Source organism: Phocoena phocoena, chromosome 14 (genome assembly GCF_963924675.1).
Source record: "Phocoena phocoena chromosome 14, mPhoPho1.1, whole genome shotgun sequence".
NCBI classification, from domain to species: Eukaryota; Metazoa; Chordata; class Mammalia; order Artiodactyla; family Phocoenidae; genus Phocoena; species Phocoena phocoena.
In genome coordinates, this window is record NC_089232.1 from 67,723,978 (window position 1) to 67,738,639 (window position 14,662).

At 52.6% G+C, this 14,662-nt stretch overlaps 1 protein-coding gene across 1 annotated transcript in view; it reads right to left on the reverse strand.

Moving 5' to 3' along the window:
* Positions 1 to 1,271: 1,271 nt before the first annotated feature.
* Positions 1,272 to 14,662, reverse strand: part of PLB1 (phospholipase B1) — a 123,974-nt gene continuing 110,583 nt past the window's right edge. Inside the window, exons 49-56 of the mRNA XM_065890838.1 lie at positions 14,405 to 14,485; positions 12,910 to 12,975; positions 12,291 to 12,385; positions 11,079 to 11,163; positions 10,249 to 10,347; positions 9,695 to 9,790; positions 3,005 to 3,079; positions 1,272 to 1,475 (exon numbers count right to left, since the gene is read on the reverse strand). Of these exons, the coding sequence (XP_065746910.1) occupies positions 1,272 to 1,475; positions 3,005 to 3,079; positions 9,695 to 9,790; positions 10,249 to 10,347; positions 11,079 to 11,163; positions 12,291 to 12,385; positions 12,910 to 12,975; positions 14,405 to 14,485 (801 nt within the window). The remainder of the gene's footprint in view (positions 1,476 to 3,004; positions 3,080 to 9,694; positions 9,791 to 10,248; positions 10,348 to 11,078; positions 11,164 to 12,290; positions 12,386 to 12,909; positions 12,976 to 14,404; positions 14,486 to 14,662) is intronic.

Below are 14,662 nucleotides of genomic sequence, written 5' to 3' on the forward strand. Positions count from 1 at the left end.
GTGGGTGCAGTATTTTAGAGTTACAGAGCACTTTTCTACAGCATCTTGTTTTTTAGCAGTGCTGGGAGACAGGCAAAATGGGTACTCTCATTCGAATTGTATAGATGAGGTGTCTGAGAAACTGGGACCTAGGCTGGTGATGGGGTTTGCTGTGAAAGCCACACATTCAAATGGTACATCTGGGATTCTAACTCACATTCTTTGTCATCTCAGGCTTTGGGGTCAGAGAGGTACTTAGTTCCTGATGATAATGGATTTTTGTTTGCTTTTTATTGAGGTGAAATTCCCGTGACATACAATTAGCCATTTGAAAGTGAACGACTCATGGCATTTAGTACATTCACAGTGTCGTACAACCACTATTTCTGTCTTCAGAAATGACCATCAACCCCGCCCTGGGTTTTTGTGCTGAATAAAAGAGCTTATCTGTGTAAGACATCCAGCTCGGGGCCTTGCCCCTGCTAGGGGCTGAATGGAGGGAGCTTGTGTTATCAGACTCTCTCTAGCTCTCTCATAAACCTGGTAATGTAGAAAGAGGAATTCTTTTCTAAATTTAGCACCTTGAGAAAATCAGGTTGAGGATATGTGAAGCATTCATGTCCCAATCCTTTTTTTAAAATGACATTTCAAAATTGCTCTCTTCCAGGAACCCTTTCCCAAGGAACTCCTATTCTTGAAAGCAGACGCATTTACCTGCCACTGCCCCAGGACTGAACCACACGCTGTCACAGAGCATCTCGTAGTTTTGAAGGAGTTCGTCTCTTGGCCAGGCCGTGACGTGTACAACCTTGGAGGTACCACAATGCTCTGCCTTGTCCTGGGTACAGAAAAGATGCTGGATGGTACTGAGTGATGGCAGGCAAGCTCCAAAATTCCAGCCAAACCCTGGTGACCAAGGTTTTTCCCACATTTGAAATAGTGGTTTTGGTGACTGAGGATATGCCTGTTGGGTGCCAGTCGGGGCTCAGGTTGGCCATCCCCGTCTGAGACAAGGTCCCAGCTCCCACATCTGCGCCACACGACAGGTTGGAAGGCGAGAGCTTCAAGCAGGCGAACCCAAGAATAGAACGGCTTTGGCCTTTATTTAGATGTGCCGATTCCAGGATCACAGGTCTCAGGCCCCAAGAAGTTGTGACTGTCCCTTTGGCTTCCTACATTACCAGGTGTTGAAGCGAGTGACCTCCGTAGTGGCCAGGGGTGGCCAAGGGAGAGGGCTGGTGAGGAACGCGGCTGGGGAATTCAGCATGAGAGCCCGCACAGGGCTGGCGGGCCTACAAGCTCACAGTGTTCAGACTTATGGGAGGATTTTCCCTCTGGCGACCCCTTAGGGCTCTCCAGGCCATCACTGTGCCGACACCAACCGCAAGGCCGCCTCCTGCTGCCACTGGCACGGCCCAGGAGAGCACTGGGGGGTCTGCTTTAGCCTGGTCTTGGAGCAGCCGACTGTTCCTCAGGGTGCAGATGTAGGGGCGCCCCTGTGGAGGAGGAGAGGGTCAGGGCTCAGGGCCTGAAAACCACCCACCTGAGGCTTGTGTAGTCCCCATCCCAGAGACGGTGCAATAACCTTGTTTCCACAGCTCATCCCTGTTTGTAAAGCTCCTTCATCCACACTGTGCCCCAACCCCCTGAATAAGGAGGGGTATCCAAAGTGGTCAACACCCAGCTATAACCTCCTTTCCTGTCAACTCAGTTTTGAAAGATCGGGAACTGATAGGTGACCCGTGGAAGAGAGTCCTGAGGAGCTTGCTGAGTGCCCACCTCTGTTTCCTCTAGGCCGCCCCGGACAGCTATTCCCATCCTCCCATCCCAGGAGTGCCCGCGAGCAGGGAAGGTCGGTGTGGAAGGACAGCTGGTTCTGTAGTAGGTTAAGAACCCAAATGTGAAGGGCCTGCCTCCCTGGATCCTTTCCTTCCCCCCCGGTGAATGCTGGTGGCATGGTGGCTGTGTGGAGCCCTGTGCTAGGAACTGGGAGAGGGCCTGAGGGTTCAGGTGTGACATCAGTCGCTTGCGGTCCAGTGGGAGATAAGACATGTTCAGAAACAAATCACATCACAGAGGAGCCTGGGTCAGTGCTTGTGAGAGGCGCGCACAGAAAAGAGAGACCAATGCTGATGTGTGTCTGGGGTGGGAGTGGTAGGGTGAGATAAGGTGGACAGTAGCCCAGAGAGGGAAACATCTGGGCCTTGCAGGATGTGAAAATTTCCCACAGGCGGAGATGGGGGATGAGCCTCCAGAGGGAGCAGATGGCAGAAGCAGATGCACAGACGGGGGCTGTCGTGGGGCTTCTCTGGGAAGCCGCTCCGTTTTCCAGGAGCGGAGTATGTGCCTAAGGTGCGAGAGGAAGGTGGGCCTCTTATCCGGACTCTCCTCCGTGGGCGCGGGGACCGGGGAAGGGTTTTGACAGCCTTGACAAGACTGGAATTCCTTCCAGGTGGGCCACTCTGGGTCTGGCACGATTACAGGACGGACAGAGAAGGGAGAAAGGAGAGCTGGGGAGACAAGGTTGGGGCTTCGTCCCTGGTCCGGGCGAGGGCGGTGCGGGCCTGGACACTGGTGGTGCTGGAAGGCCAGGAAGACGATGTGGGCACCCAGAACAGACACGGCCTCTTATTTCTCTTTTCCTCCCAACCCCCAACTCCCAGGAGCATGCCTGACGTGGGAGGGCTCCTCGACGCATGTTTAAGACAGAGGATGCCACAGACCCTCCAGGGTCACGGGGGTAACGAGGTTCTGGCCAGTGCTCGCTCATCTGCCTCCCCGGGCCTCTTCCTGATTCGGTGAACCCATCCCTTTGTCCCTCCCCTCACTTCTGGCTGCGGCTCCCTGAGGACCTGAGAAGTGTCGGGGCAGCCAGGAGAGGTGAGATTTGAGAATGGTGGTCGTGAATGAACGTGCATGATGGTGAAGCCTCCCGGGGGACTTTTGTGCCTCCAGATGGCCAGGACCTCCCCCCTCCCCCAACCCAGGCACCTGTTCCACTCTAGACAGGCAGGACCTTACTCACAGGGGAGGGGCACTTGAGTTTGGTTCGGCTATAGGTGAAGTTGTTGGAGGTTGTCTTTTGACCCACGGGTTCCAGCTGAAAAGAGAAAAGGAAACCTTGGTTCCCTCCAAAGCTGGGAGAGACCTCCCTGTCCGAGGGAGGAGAATCTCACACCAGATTCTCTCCCTTTGCAAGGCTGAAACCAGCCAAAGGGGCAAGACCTGTGGCAGACACTAGCGGCCCTGGGGCCGGAGCTGGACCTGACTTCTGACTCACAGACTGACAGGTCAGAGTCCATCAGAGGAGGGGGCAACCCTGAGTCTGTGTCCTGGATTTACCGAGGAGGACACTGAGGCCCAGGAGAGACTGACCGGTCCAGAGGCTGCAGCGAGAGTGGAAGGGCAGAGCCCAGGACCTCCACCTCCTGCTTTCCTGGTGGGTGGTTGTGACTGCGGACACTGTATTTTCAACTTTATAAAATGGTGATAATCATATTTACCAACTCCTTGAAGTGTCTGGGGATAGTCAATTTCAGGAAAATTTTGAAAACATACTGGTTACCAGGACGTCGTTATTATGCTTGGCTTGTCAACCTTAAGAAATTGGCATTTTCTCACTTGAGCTACTTTCGTGTGTTTTCCGCATAGATGAAAAGGTTTACTTGAAACCTCCCGGGGAGCAGCTGTGGTTCAGGGAGGTTCTGCTTCATGCTTTTGATCCTGGGACCCTCTGAGAATGAGCTAGAAGCGGCTGTGACTCCCTCCCCAGCATCTTAAGCCAGTAGCCTGCCCCCTGGCAGCATGTGGCCAGCACCAAGGAGAATGGATCCCTGGCACTCACTTATCCAGACTCTGTCCTGAATGTCTAGCGTCCACCCATCATATGATCTGCTTCCCTGCCTGTTCCTGACCTCATCAGCTCCTGACCCCCAGGTACTGTCCAGGAGGGAAGGGAAAGTCCACTATGCCGGCTAATGACCACACCTGGCCCGTGACCTTGCTTTCTGTTGTCTTAAAGCCGTTTCCACCTGTCTGTTAGTAACAATTAGAGGAGGAAGGGCTGCTCTGGTCTTGGGAGAGTCACCACGGTGACTGGACAGAGCATGGTGGGCACATCCACTGGGGTCCTGGTTCTGCGGATAAAGAGCTGTGTGGTGCTAGGCGGGCTCCTGAACTGCCCCTAGCATTTTTCCTGCGTAGCAGAACCACCTAGTGACAGAACAAATGCTACAGATCGGTTGGCTGAGCCCCAGTGATACTCCAGGAACCCAGGAACTAACTGGCGTCGAGGAAGGTAATGTTCATATGGATTTGATGACTGTATCAGTTTCTCCCTTTCTACTGGTCCCTCGGCATCGGTGCACAGCCTACTCTATTTCCCAGCCTTGACGCCCCATCCCCCCTCCCCTCCAGCTGCCTTCACCATTACTCCTCATAACTCTAGAAGAGTTGTTTGTAGCCCCTGGTTGCACTTCCCAACCTCCCGTTCTCTCTAACACCCATTCAGTAGGTCTTCAGTCTCTACCACTTGACTCAGCTCTGGTCAAGGTCACCAAGGACCTTGCCAGATTCAGTGGTCACTTATTTTGGATTCATCTTGCTTGACTTTTCAGCAGAATTTGTCAAAGTTGATGCCTCCCTTTCACAACACTTCTCGTTTCCCTCCCACCTCCCCCTTCTCTCCGTCTCATCAGTCGTTGGGTCAAAAGTTGGAAGAAAGCCCCAGGCTTGGTGGTTGGTCCTTTGCTCTTTTCCACCTATTCTTTCTCTAGGAGATCTCAGAAAACCCCATGGTCTCGAATACCACTTCTATGCTAATAACCCGCACATTTTTTCCCCTAAATCTCCATTTCTGACTCTCTCTGAACTCCAGAATCATACATTTAACACCGTACCTGATGCCTCTGGGTGGATTTCTGGAAGGCAGCTTACACTGACCATGTCCAAAATAAGAACTTTTGATTTTCCCCTCCCAACTCTATTTCTCTCTATACACGTCAACTGTCCACCCAGTTTCCTTGACCTCAGCCTGAAGAATCACCCCTGTTCCTCTTCTGCCTCATCCACCAGCCAGTCCAAAACACATCCCAAATCTGACCACTTCCCTCCACCCCCACTGCCATCCCCTGGTCCCGGCCACCTTCACCTCTCACTTGGACTTCCAGCAGCTTCCTAATGGTCTTTCCAACTCCTCTCTTGCTTCCTTCTAGTCTGTCTCTATGCAGCAGCCGGAGGGCAAACCAGATCACGTGGCTCTCCCTCCGAAAGCCATCCAAGGACCCGGCCCCTGCTCTCGCCCACCTCTGACCTTGCTCCCCTCCCTCCAGGCACACTGGCCTTTACGCTGGGTTCTCAGTTCACACGTCACTTTCTGGTGAGCCCTCCCTCTCTCCACTGTTACTCTCTGTCACATGACCCTGCTTTATTTTATTTTTTTAAGCCATGAATGTGGTCAGAAATTACCTCATTGATTTATTCACTTTTTTTTTTTTTTTTTTTTGCGGTACGCGGGCCTCTCACTGTTGTGGCCTCTCCCGTTGCGGAGCACAGGCTCACGGCATATGGGATCTTCCCGGACCGGGGCACAAACCCGCGTCCCCTGCATCAGCAGGCGGACTCCCAACCACTGCGCCACCGGGGAAGCCTGATTTATTTACTTTTTATCTCTTTTTCCCATTAGACTGGCAGCTCCCCAAGAGCAGGGACGCTCTTTTCCCCAGCACCTGGGGCAGTCCCCACCACATAGTGGAGCTCAGGAAATAGTGGTTGAGGGGATGGATGGAAGAACTGGACTCATAAAGGCCTGAGGCTGGCCACAAGAAAGGCAATTGTTTTTCCTGGAACTTACCTTTCCTAAGACAGACACTGTGGATACCAACGATGTGGCAAATGACAGGACTGAGACAAGGTAGGGTGCCATGGGGCCAGCTCTGGGGACTCGGAGAAGGCTTCTTGTAGAAGCTGGCACCTGAGTTGACTGTTGAGGTGGGTCAGAGTTAGCCGGGGAAGGAGGCTGAAAGGGCAGCCCGAGATAAGGGGAGGAGCAAGGGCAAACACACGGAGGCAGGAGACAGCATGGGTGGTGCAGGAAACTTCACTCCTTGCTGGATTGCTAAATGCAAATCAGGGAGATGGGAGCGGCTGCCGAGAGGTTAATCGGGGCCAAGTCCGGAAGGCGTGGTGTGCTGCGCTAAGGGGCCTGGCCTTTCTTCCTCAAGGAGGGGCCAGCCTTGGAAGTTTGAGAGCAGGGGCATGACTTGGTCAGATTTCATTTATGCAGACTATGCGGTTGCCCTGGGGTGAGGAGATCTAAGGAAGTGCTTTGCAAGCCCTATGCAGTAATATCACCTGGGGAGTGTCTAAAACGTATTGAACCCAGGTGCTACCCCAGACAGTCAGAATTTCTGGGGATGAGGCCCAGGCACTGGGTTTTTGTTTTGTTTTTGGGTTATTTTTTCTGGTTTTTCTTTTAAATGATTTTTTAATCGAAGCTCACACACATCTAGAAACAAGTACAAATCATAAGTGAGCTGCTGATAAATTATGACAAAATGAGCATGCCCACATAGCGTCCAGATAAGGAACAGAATATAATCAATACTCAGAGGCTCCCTCCTACCCTCTTCCAGTACCATCCACTCCCCAATAAGACCATGGATTTATTTGCTTGTTTTTGAAATTTATATATATAGTTGCCTGTTGTTGAAATTTTATTCTCATTGCTGTGAGGTGTTCTATTTTATGAATGTGCTGTTTGTTTATCCCTTCTGCTTTTGGTAGACATTTGGGGAGTTTCCTGTTTGGGGGCTATGAATAGTGCTGCTATGAAAATTCTTGTTGTATCCATCTTTTGGTGAACCTTGTGTATACCTTTCTGTTGGGGAGATATACGTAGGAGTAGAATTTTGGGGCCATAGGGAATACATGTGTTCAGCTTTAGTAGATATACCAAGGTTTCCCAAAGTGGTTGTAGGTATTAATTGTTTTTAAGAGTCCCCAGATAACTGTAATACACAGCCAGAGTTATTCTAATGGCTGTAAGCCTGGAGACAGGGAAACCAGTTAGGAGGCTAGCGTTGTTACTCAGCGCCCAGGGAGATGCTAATGTTAGCTGAGAGTAAGATTTCCACAGAAGAGGGAGCGGGCAGCAGTAGAGGAACAGGCATCAGAAAAGAGGAGAAAAAACTGTTCATAAGAAGACAAAAGGAAGACTGGACTTCCCTGGTGGTCCAGTGGCTAAGACTCTGAGCTCCCAATGCAGGGGGCCCGGGTTCAATCCCTGGTCAGGGAACTAGATCCCCCATGCCGCAACTAAAGATCCTGCGTGCCGCAACTAAGGCCCGGCACAGCCAGACAGATGGATGGATAGATAGGTAAATAAATATTTGAAGAAAAGAAAAGAAAAAAAGGAAGAGAAAAAATTCCCTAGTGCCGTTGGTATTTCTGGCTTTGCGGAAGTCTCTGGAGAAGGATGCATAAACTGTTCAGAGAGGAGGGGCAGGAGATGCAACAGTTTCAAGTGTGTTTGTTGCCACAGTGGGGTACTCAGGGTGTGAGCCAAAGCCTGCAGACACTATGTCATAGGACTCTAATTATGAGACATGAATTCACTGGTTACGCATGTGCTTATCAGGCTGGGAGCAGGGAGGCAGGGTGGTGCTGTGGCCAGGACGCTTGGCAATTAGACCCGTGTTCTAATCCTTGTTCTGCAACTAGCTGGCTGTGTGATCTTGGGCAAATTGCTCCATGTCTCTGTATTTTAGTTACAGAGCATTCTGGCTAGATGATCTCTAAGAGCCTTTCCAGGTCTATCGGTTCGTCATTTATTTTATGTCACTTTAGGGGTGAAATTCCAGGAAGAAGACGACCTGAAAAGTTGGCATGATGCTATAGCTTTATATCTGAGATGGTTTTGGAGGAAAACACTGGACCCTGTAATTATTTCCACAAATCACATAGCACAGGATAACATACTCATAGATGATTTTAGGTTTGTTTTGCTTTGCGTTGCTTTGTTTTTTAAATTTGGGTTATGGCTGGGACAGAGTGGTTGGGGGGCCGTGGACAGTCTTGTAGTATTAATAATATGGCTCCATGACAGTGTTCATCTTTTGTTTTCAGATCTAAATCCCTTCTACTCGCTTTTATGAAATAGAAGCCTCTCACCTGTGTGAATGGGAAGACCTACCGAGCTGTTTTGGAAGAGAAAGGCCAGAACTACATTAAATCATGCAGAATGCGACAAATGGGCCCTTGACTAATGTTCAAAGTCATCAATACGGCCATCGACCCCCAGGAGACTTGTGGAGGGGTCCTGGATCCTGGCACTGAGCAGGCTCAGAATGCCCTGAGGTAGGAAGACTATGCCCTGATGGGGATGCTGGGAGGGAAAGGCTAGGGCTCAGCATTCCTGCCCCTCCTTGGAGTCTGTGGATTCCCCCGAGGTCACAGGGGGGAGAAATGGACCAGGCAGAGAGATCCAGTCTTTGTGGGGAGGGGATTTTAAAAGGAATGAAATTGAGTGACTCAGCCCCGGAAAGACACCTGGACTTCAAAGCAAAAGAGTCTTCAAAAGAAACACAACTGCTCTCAGGAATTGTTTTAACTTTGATTTAAAAGACTACCGTGGAGGTAGGGTTGGGAGGGAACTCAAAGGTATTCTGATTGCAATTCTGAGTCCTGGACTGACGGGAGATGATGAAAGTTCCAGGAGGGGGCAGAATGTTGTGTCAACAGGAGGAAAACACCAGGAAAACAAAAGCAGAGGAAGGCTAAGTGAGCAATTAAGTAGGCCAAGGAGAAAACCTCCTTACATGCTGTTCTGAGGAGACGAGGAGGTGGTGTAGCTAAGGAGAAAGACAATATTATGAGTCAGCCGAGTAAGATACTGGCCACGTGGGCGGAGCTGACAGGTGTGGGAATATTTGCACAGTGGTGCCTGGCAGAGCCGCAGCAGGCCTGAAACTGCAATGAAAGGAGCAGGCGTGTGGATTGTTTAGTCACCATGGGAGGAATGAGGGAGCAGGCAGGTTGGCGTGGGGATTGGGTCACCCGCAGAGCCTAGATCAAAAGAAGCCAGTGGGTTGGAAAGGCATTTCACTTGCTCCGTGCAAGAGGATACAGCGCTCAGGGTTACTGGTCGAGCTCTGTGCAAACATAGCTGACTGTCCAGTCATGCGTGGCCAGTTGTAAAGGGCAGAGCAAGCCACAAGGCCGGGTGGTCCCTGTGGCCTCTGGGCTGTATGTTCATTTCGTAAGGTCCCCTTTTTCCCCATTAGGGCTAGAATAGGTGGCAGCCTGGGAAAACAGGCTGAGTGGCTCTTTTCTTTTTGATGTTTAAAGAAATAATAGTTGGGACCCTGTGGATTATTGTGCTGGGTGCGGTACACACATTATCTCGGTCTTCTAAGACCTGTGTCATCTTTGTTGTTTTTGTAGATATCGATACCAATGGCCAGAGAGATCATTGGCCCAAGGTCACACAGTAAGGGGTTCGTGCTGATATTTTCATCCAGTCTATCTGATGACAATCCCCCGACAGCACTGGGGCATTACCGAAAGAATAGAATCTGTCTGGACAAATACGTGAGCTGCCATTTGGAGCTCTGGGGAGAAGGGAGCCACATCAGCCAGTAGGTTTTTCGTTGTGGGAAAGAGTCAGCTTCCTCGGGTTTCCCCTTGACCCAAACCCACTCGACCCTCAGGCACTGACCATGTTATTCCAGAGAGCGATGGCCATCTCAGCATGCCCGCGTTCTGAGAAGTGGAAACAGTCCTCGGAGAAGAAGGTGAGGTCAGCGCCTCCTCTCTGTGACCAAAGGCAATGGGATTATCTTCCTGGGACGAGGGCACTGCTACCCCCCCATCCCGCGGCATCCTGGGCATTTCAACTTTCATCCTTTCAACTCTGCTGCCAGTTGGCTCAGATGTTGATGGAGAAATTCCCTGGTTTTGGAATTTTTATTTTTTAAAAATTATAGCCACCTACAGTCCACATCCCTTTTCCTTCAGCATCCCTGCTCTAATGGTTGAAAAAAGAATAATAATACTTTTAGGAAGCTTTCCATTTTATCCCCCAACCCAGCAAATAGCAGGGCCTACACTCAGAAAAGGTGGGTGCAGGGGAAAGGAGGAAAAGCAGAAACAGCAACCCTTTGGGAGCGCGCTTGGAGAGAGATGGTCCAAAAAAGCCCATGTAGAAAAGGAAATACATTGCCTAAGATACGGCCTCTGCACACGCACCTCCGAGACACACCCGCAACTTACGTCGTTCAGGGGGACAAGAGTGTTTTGGAAGAAAGGCTGCACAACCACGGCGAAGTCCTCACGCTGCAGGTACTGGTAGGAGAGCCTGGAGAGGCCACTCTGGGGATGGGGAGAGAGGCTGCTCAACCGCCCGCAAGGCGGGGCAGACGGCCTGTTCCTGTGGGCTTGGGTGGGTCACGTCAGGGGCAAGGGACTCAAAGGAGCCGCTCTAGTGCCTGAGCACCAGGTGGGGGCGCCACCCCGCTCTGCCCTGACGTCTGCTTGGGCCCAAGGCCTCCTCTGCCCTCGCTTCATGAAGAGGTGAATTAGAACACGGGGCCTCAGTTCAAATGGGAATTTCAACACCAGCTCCTCAAAAGGCCTGTGACGTTGGGGGATGAGTATCCATGGTCTTTGCATTTCTTAAGTGCCAAAAGGTGGACTATAAAAGGGATAAACTTATTCATCTGGGAGATGGAAAAATCAAAACCACGTAGGGCTGACTGAAATGGCCGGGGGTGCTCCGTGGGGGGAAGCTTCTCAGAAGAGGTAAGAAGACAAGCCCTGGGCATGAGATGGATACACTGCAGCAAGGCCCAGGGCACGGCAGGTCAAGGGAAGGCACAGACAGACGTGAGAAGCTAAAGGAGGGAGGAGCCCGAGGGCAGTGAGCACAGCCCCTCTCCCCTCTGGGAGCTGAGACGTGGGCTTCCCTTCTGAGCTTCTCACTCCCCGCCCCTGCCTTGGTGTCTGATGCACCTGGACACATATTTCAGGGGCTGTGATCTCGGTAGAGCCCTCACTCCAGGAGTAAAGATGGGGGGGTGGGAGGGAGAAGGGGACAGGGTCACCTGGAAGTCCCAGTTCACTGTCTTCAGTTCTTGCAGCAGCTCCAGGGAGTTCTCCTGGGAGCCTCGGAGGCAGGTGCAGTTGTTCCTGTGAGACAAGGAGAGTCCTGAGGCTCTGTGCCCGCCCCCCCCCCCCCCCCCCCCCCGCCACGGAAGTGTCCCCAGAACACAGCCTTGCTTTCTCTTGGGCCCGGATCACAGAACCATAGCTCAGGGGCAGGAGGTCTAGAAGGTGCTTGTTGGGAGAGAAGGTGGAAGGGCTGGCACCAATGCCCGGGTCTCCTGTGGACAGGCTGCCTGTTCCCCTGGCCGCCTGACTGCTCCTTCCCCATGCTCCTGAGGCCTCCCTTCTCTACCTTGGGCTGCTTGGGACTCTCCCACAGGGCTCCGGAGTGAGGGGTCTCTTGGGCAGCAGTGGCCACTCCGAGAATAGGAACCAGCTGGTCACCTTCCCAGCGAATCCATTTGACCCCAGATAGGACAGGACTCCTCAGCTCCCTGTAGAATCTGCTCCCCCCTAACTATGGTCACAGGAACTCTGGGCAAACCTCTGGCCTCAGAAGATGGCAACTTCCTGCAGGGTCACAGCTGAGCTTTAATAAATTCCAGCCCCAGCAGAAATTCTTGCACATTGTACCTTAGCTCCAAGCCTGGCTTTCAGGGACAGTCCTATCAAGCACGTTAAAAAAAGGTACTATTTCCTGAGCACCTGCCCCACAGCGACCAGGTACTTCATTTGCTCTTCCGCTAGACCTCACCTCTACCTCCCAAGTGAGGAGTAAGAGGCCGTGTGGTTTGTACAGGGTCCCACAGCTCCTAAGATGGCAGAGGGCAGAGCCAGGATTTGAGGCCTGATAGAGCTGTTTTGAAAGCGCACTGCCTTGCGTTGCCTCTCAAACAGGAACAAACAACTTGCTGAAGTTGGGGTTTGGCATCACAGACAATGTCAGGGGCCCTCACGGGTCATCTAAGTGTCTGTCTGCCTCACTTTCCAGAAAAGCAAACTGGGGTCCAGGGAAATAAAGCGACTTGCGTACAGTAGGCATTCAAGAAGGTAGCAGCATTTCTGAATAGTTTTCCAAGCCCCTGGCTAATTGCTGATGTCTGCTCCCCAGACGAGAAGGTCTGGCTCCGCCTGTATCAGTCTCACCCACTGACATCTAAGCCCTGCTCTCCCCAGGTGCCCTCCCCCTGGGCCCACGTACGTCTACTTACTGGGCTGCCAGTGGCATGACACATTTCCCACCTTGGCCCTGGTGCAGGCCAGCCAGCTCCATGACCTCTACCACGTTGATGAAAGCCCTTGGAAGCTGTGGGCAGAGGGATGGGCTTCAGTAGTCCCCAGGCACTTGTTGAGGGGTGGGGGGCACTGGTTACTGCTGGAAAGAGCTTGGGGGATCATCTACAATCTACTTCCTTCTCCCCAACTTTACCAATAAACTGAGGTCCAGAGAGGGAACGTGCCTCATATTATCCTGTGGAATCTCCTTTATTGGCCCCGCTTTATAGACTGGGAAACCAAGACACAAGGCACCTGCCCAAGCCACGGTACCTGGCTACAAATCAGGCCGACTGGCTCCAGAAGCCAGCTCTTTCTTTGCCACCAAACAGATGCAGTCGGATCCAGCTAGAATCTTCCCCGCAGAGGAGCTACGCAGCTGCCTCCCCCCACCCCCCACCCTGCCCATCCCATCCAGGGACCTGCTCACGGGGGTGGGGGTGGGGGCTCTGTTTGGCGTGCATCTCACTGAACACATCTAGATGCACACGGGTCACAGCCCCTGGGGAGCAGCCTGGTTGTCGCCAGGATCGTGCTGCCCCTGTGCTGTCTTACCTCCTCATAGAAGATGCCCAGGGCCTGCTGGATGTGCCGAACATACTCGCTGGCTGAGTGGGCCTCCTGTGAAGAAGCAAGGGGCTCTCCTCAGCTCCTGGCAGGAGGAGGAGAGTGACCTGAGGCCAGCACAGGAGGGCACTGCATGGGCTGGGAAGCCCAGCCCTTACTGCTGGTGGACACAGTCTCTCTTGTAAGAAGTCATCCCTTGACCCATACTAGGTACCATGAACAATGCCCACCCCACTCTGCTCCCGGCTCCTCTAACCCAGAGCCTGTCAGTGCTGGACCCCACTGCCGCTCCAGTCCCATCCGTTCCCCTGCCTCTCCTTTTCCAACCAGGACAGGGCCCCTGGTGGCCATGCTGTCTCTTTCCTCTGGGCTTTGGTTCGTGCTGGCCCCACTGCCTGGGACCCTCTGCACTGCCTCCCCCTCACTCCCATCCCTGTAACTCAGGTCAAGGGTCTCATCCTCTGGCTCATCTCCCAACTGGAAGCTGATTTAGCCCCTTCCTAAAACATAGCTGGAGTTAATCCTGATGGAGGCCCCAGGTTTTTCCACAAAAAGCTGCTCTCAGTATCATAAACCTGACTGTTTGCACGAGGACAGGTATTCTGGGGTCACTTCTGGCTCCCTGGACCCCCAACGAGTGCAGGACACAATAGCATTTAAAACCCCATGGGACTAGGTCGCTTCTGCCTCTGGAGTCTGGGCAGGGAGGGAGAAAGCCCCTGGGTTGGGGGAGGCCGGTTCTCATCCAGAATTTGGTCACTGCCTGTGAGCCAAAGGAATGATAAAATGCCTTCTCCTCGCTGCCTGTGACTGTCAAATATTCTACCACAACCTCTGAATTATGGAAGCTGCTTTTTTTTTTTCTTCTGGCCAAATAAAATATAGCACATCCTCAACTTAGAATAAGATGTATTCCAAAAGTTATTACTTCCCACAGTTTGTAAGTCTGGACATATTTCCCCTTAGAAACGACATTAGGAGTGGGCTGGGTTCCCGGGCCGGCAGAGTTTGTTAACGCGTGTTGTCCTTGAAGGAGCAGTAAGCCATCGATCAGGAATAGTTCAACTGAATCAACCCTATTTATGGCATTGTTTCATCCTCCCCCTGCAACCTCCCCACCACCAAGAGACGCCCAAAAAAGTGGGCAGGGACTCTAAGCAGGTGAGGGTGGGGCTCCCTAGTTATCCGCTGGATACCAGAGAACAGTATTTGTGTGCCTAAGAGAGGCCGCCTTGGCAGTGCCTGAAGAGTGGGGACATCCAGACACTTCTGGAATCAGGGGACCAATGCAGCAGCCACTCAGCAGTGGGAAAGACAGGCCTCTCCTGGCATGTGTGAGCTGGGGCTTCCTGGGCAGACTCAGGTGCCTAGGAGAGCCGGCCCGTGTGCCTCCCGTGAGGGAGGTCCCGGCCCTGGGCCTGGATGGTGACCTTGGCCAGCAGCTCCCCTCTCAGGGCCCCCAGGGGGCTGCGCAGGGGCCTACCGGATTCTCGCAGTAATGGCACAAATCGTTGCTCCCAATGAACAGGGTGATGAGCTTCCAGTCTTTCTGTAGGTTGATTTCCTGAGGGGACAGAAGATCCCGTTTAGGCCTTGGTGGGGGACACGTGCATGTGCCAGACGGCCCCCCAAGTGCCTTTTCCTCTCTTTGTATCACAGTGGAGAGAAGATGCCGAGTGCAGGCTCTCCTGCCCTCACCTTGGTGCTGGGGCAAGGACTCTGCCAGAGAGAAGTGTGTGTG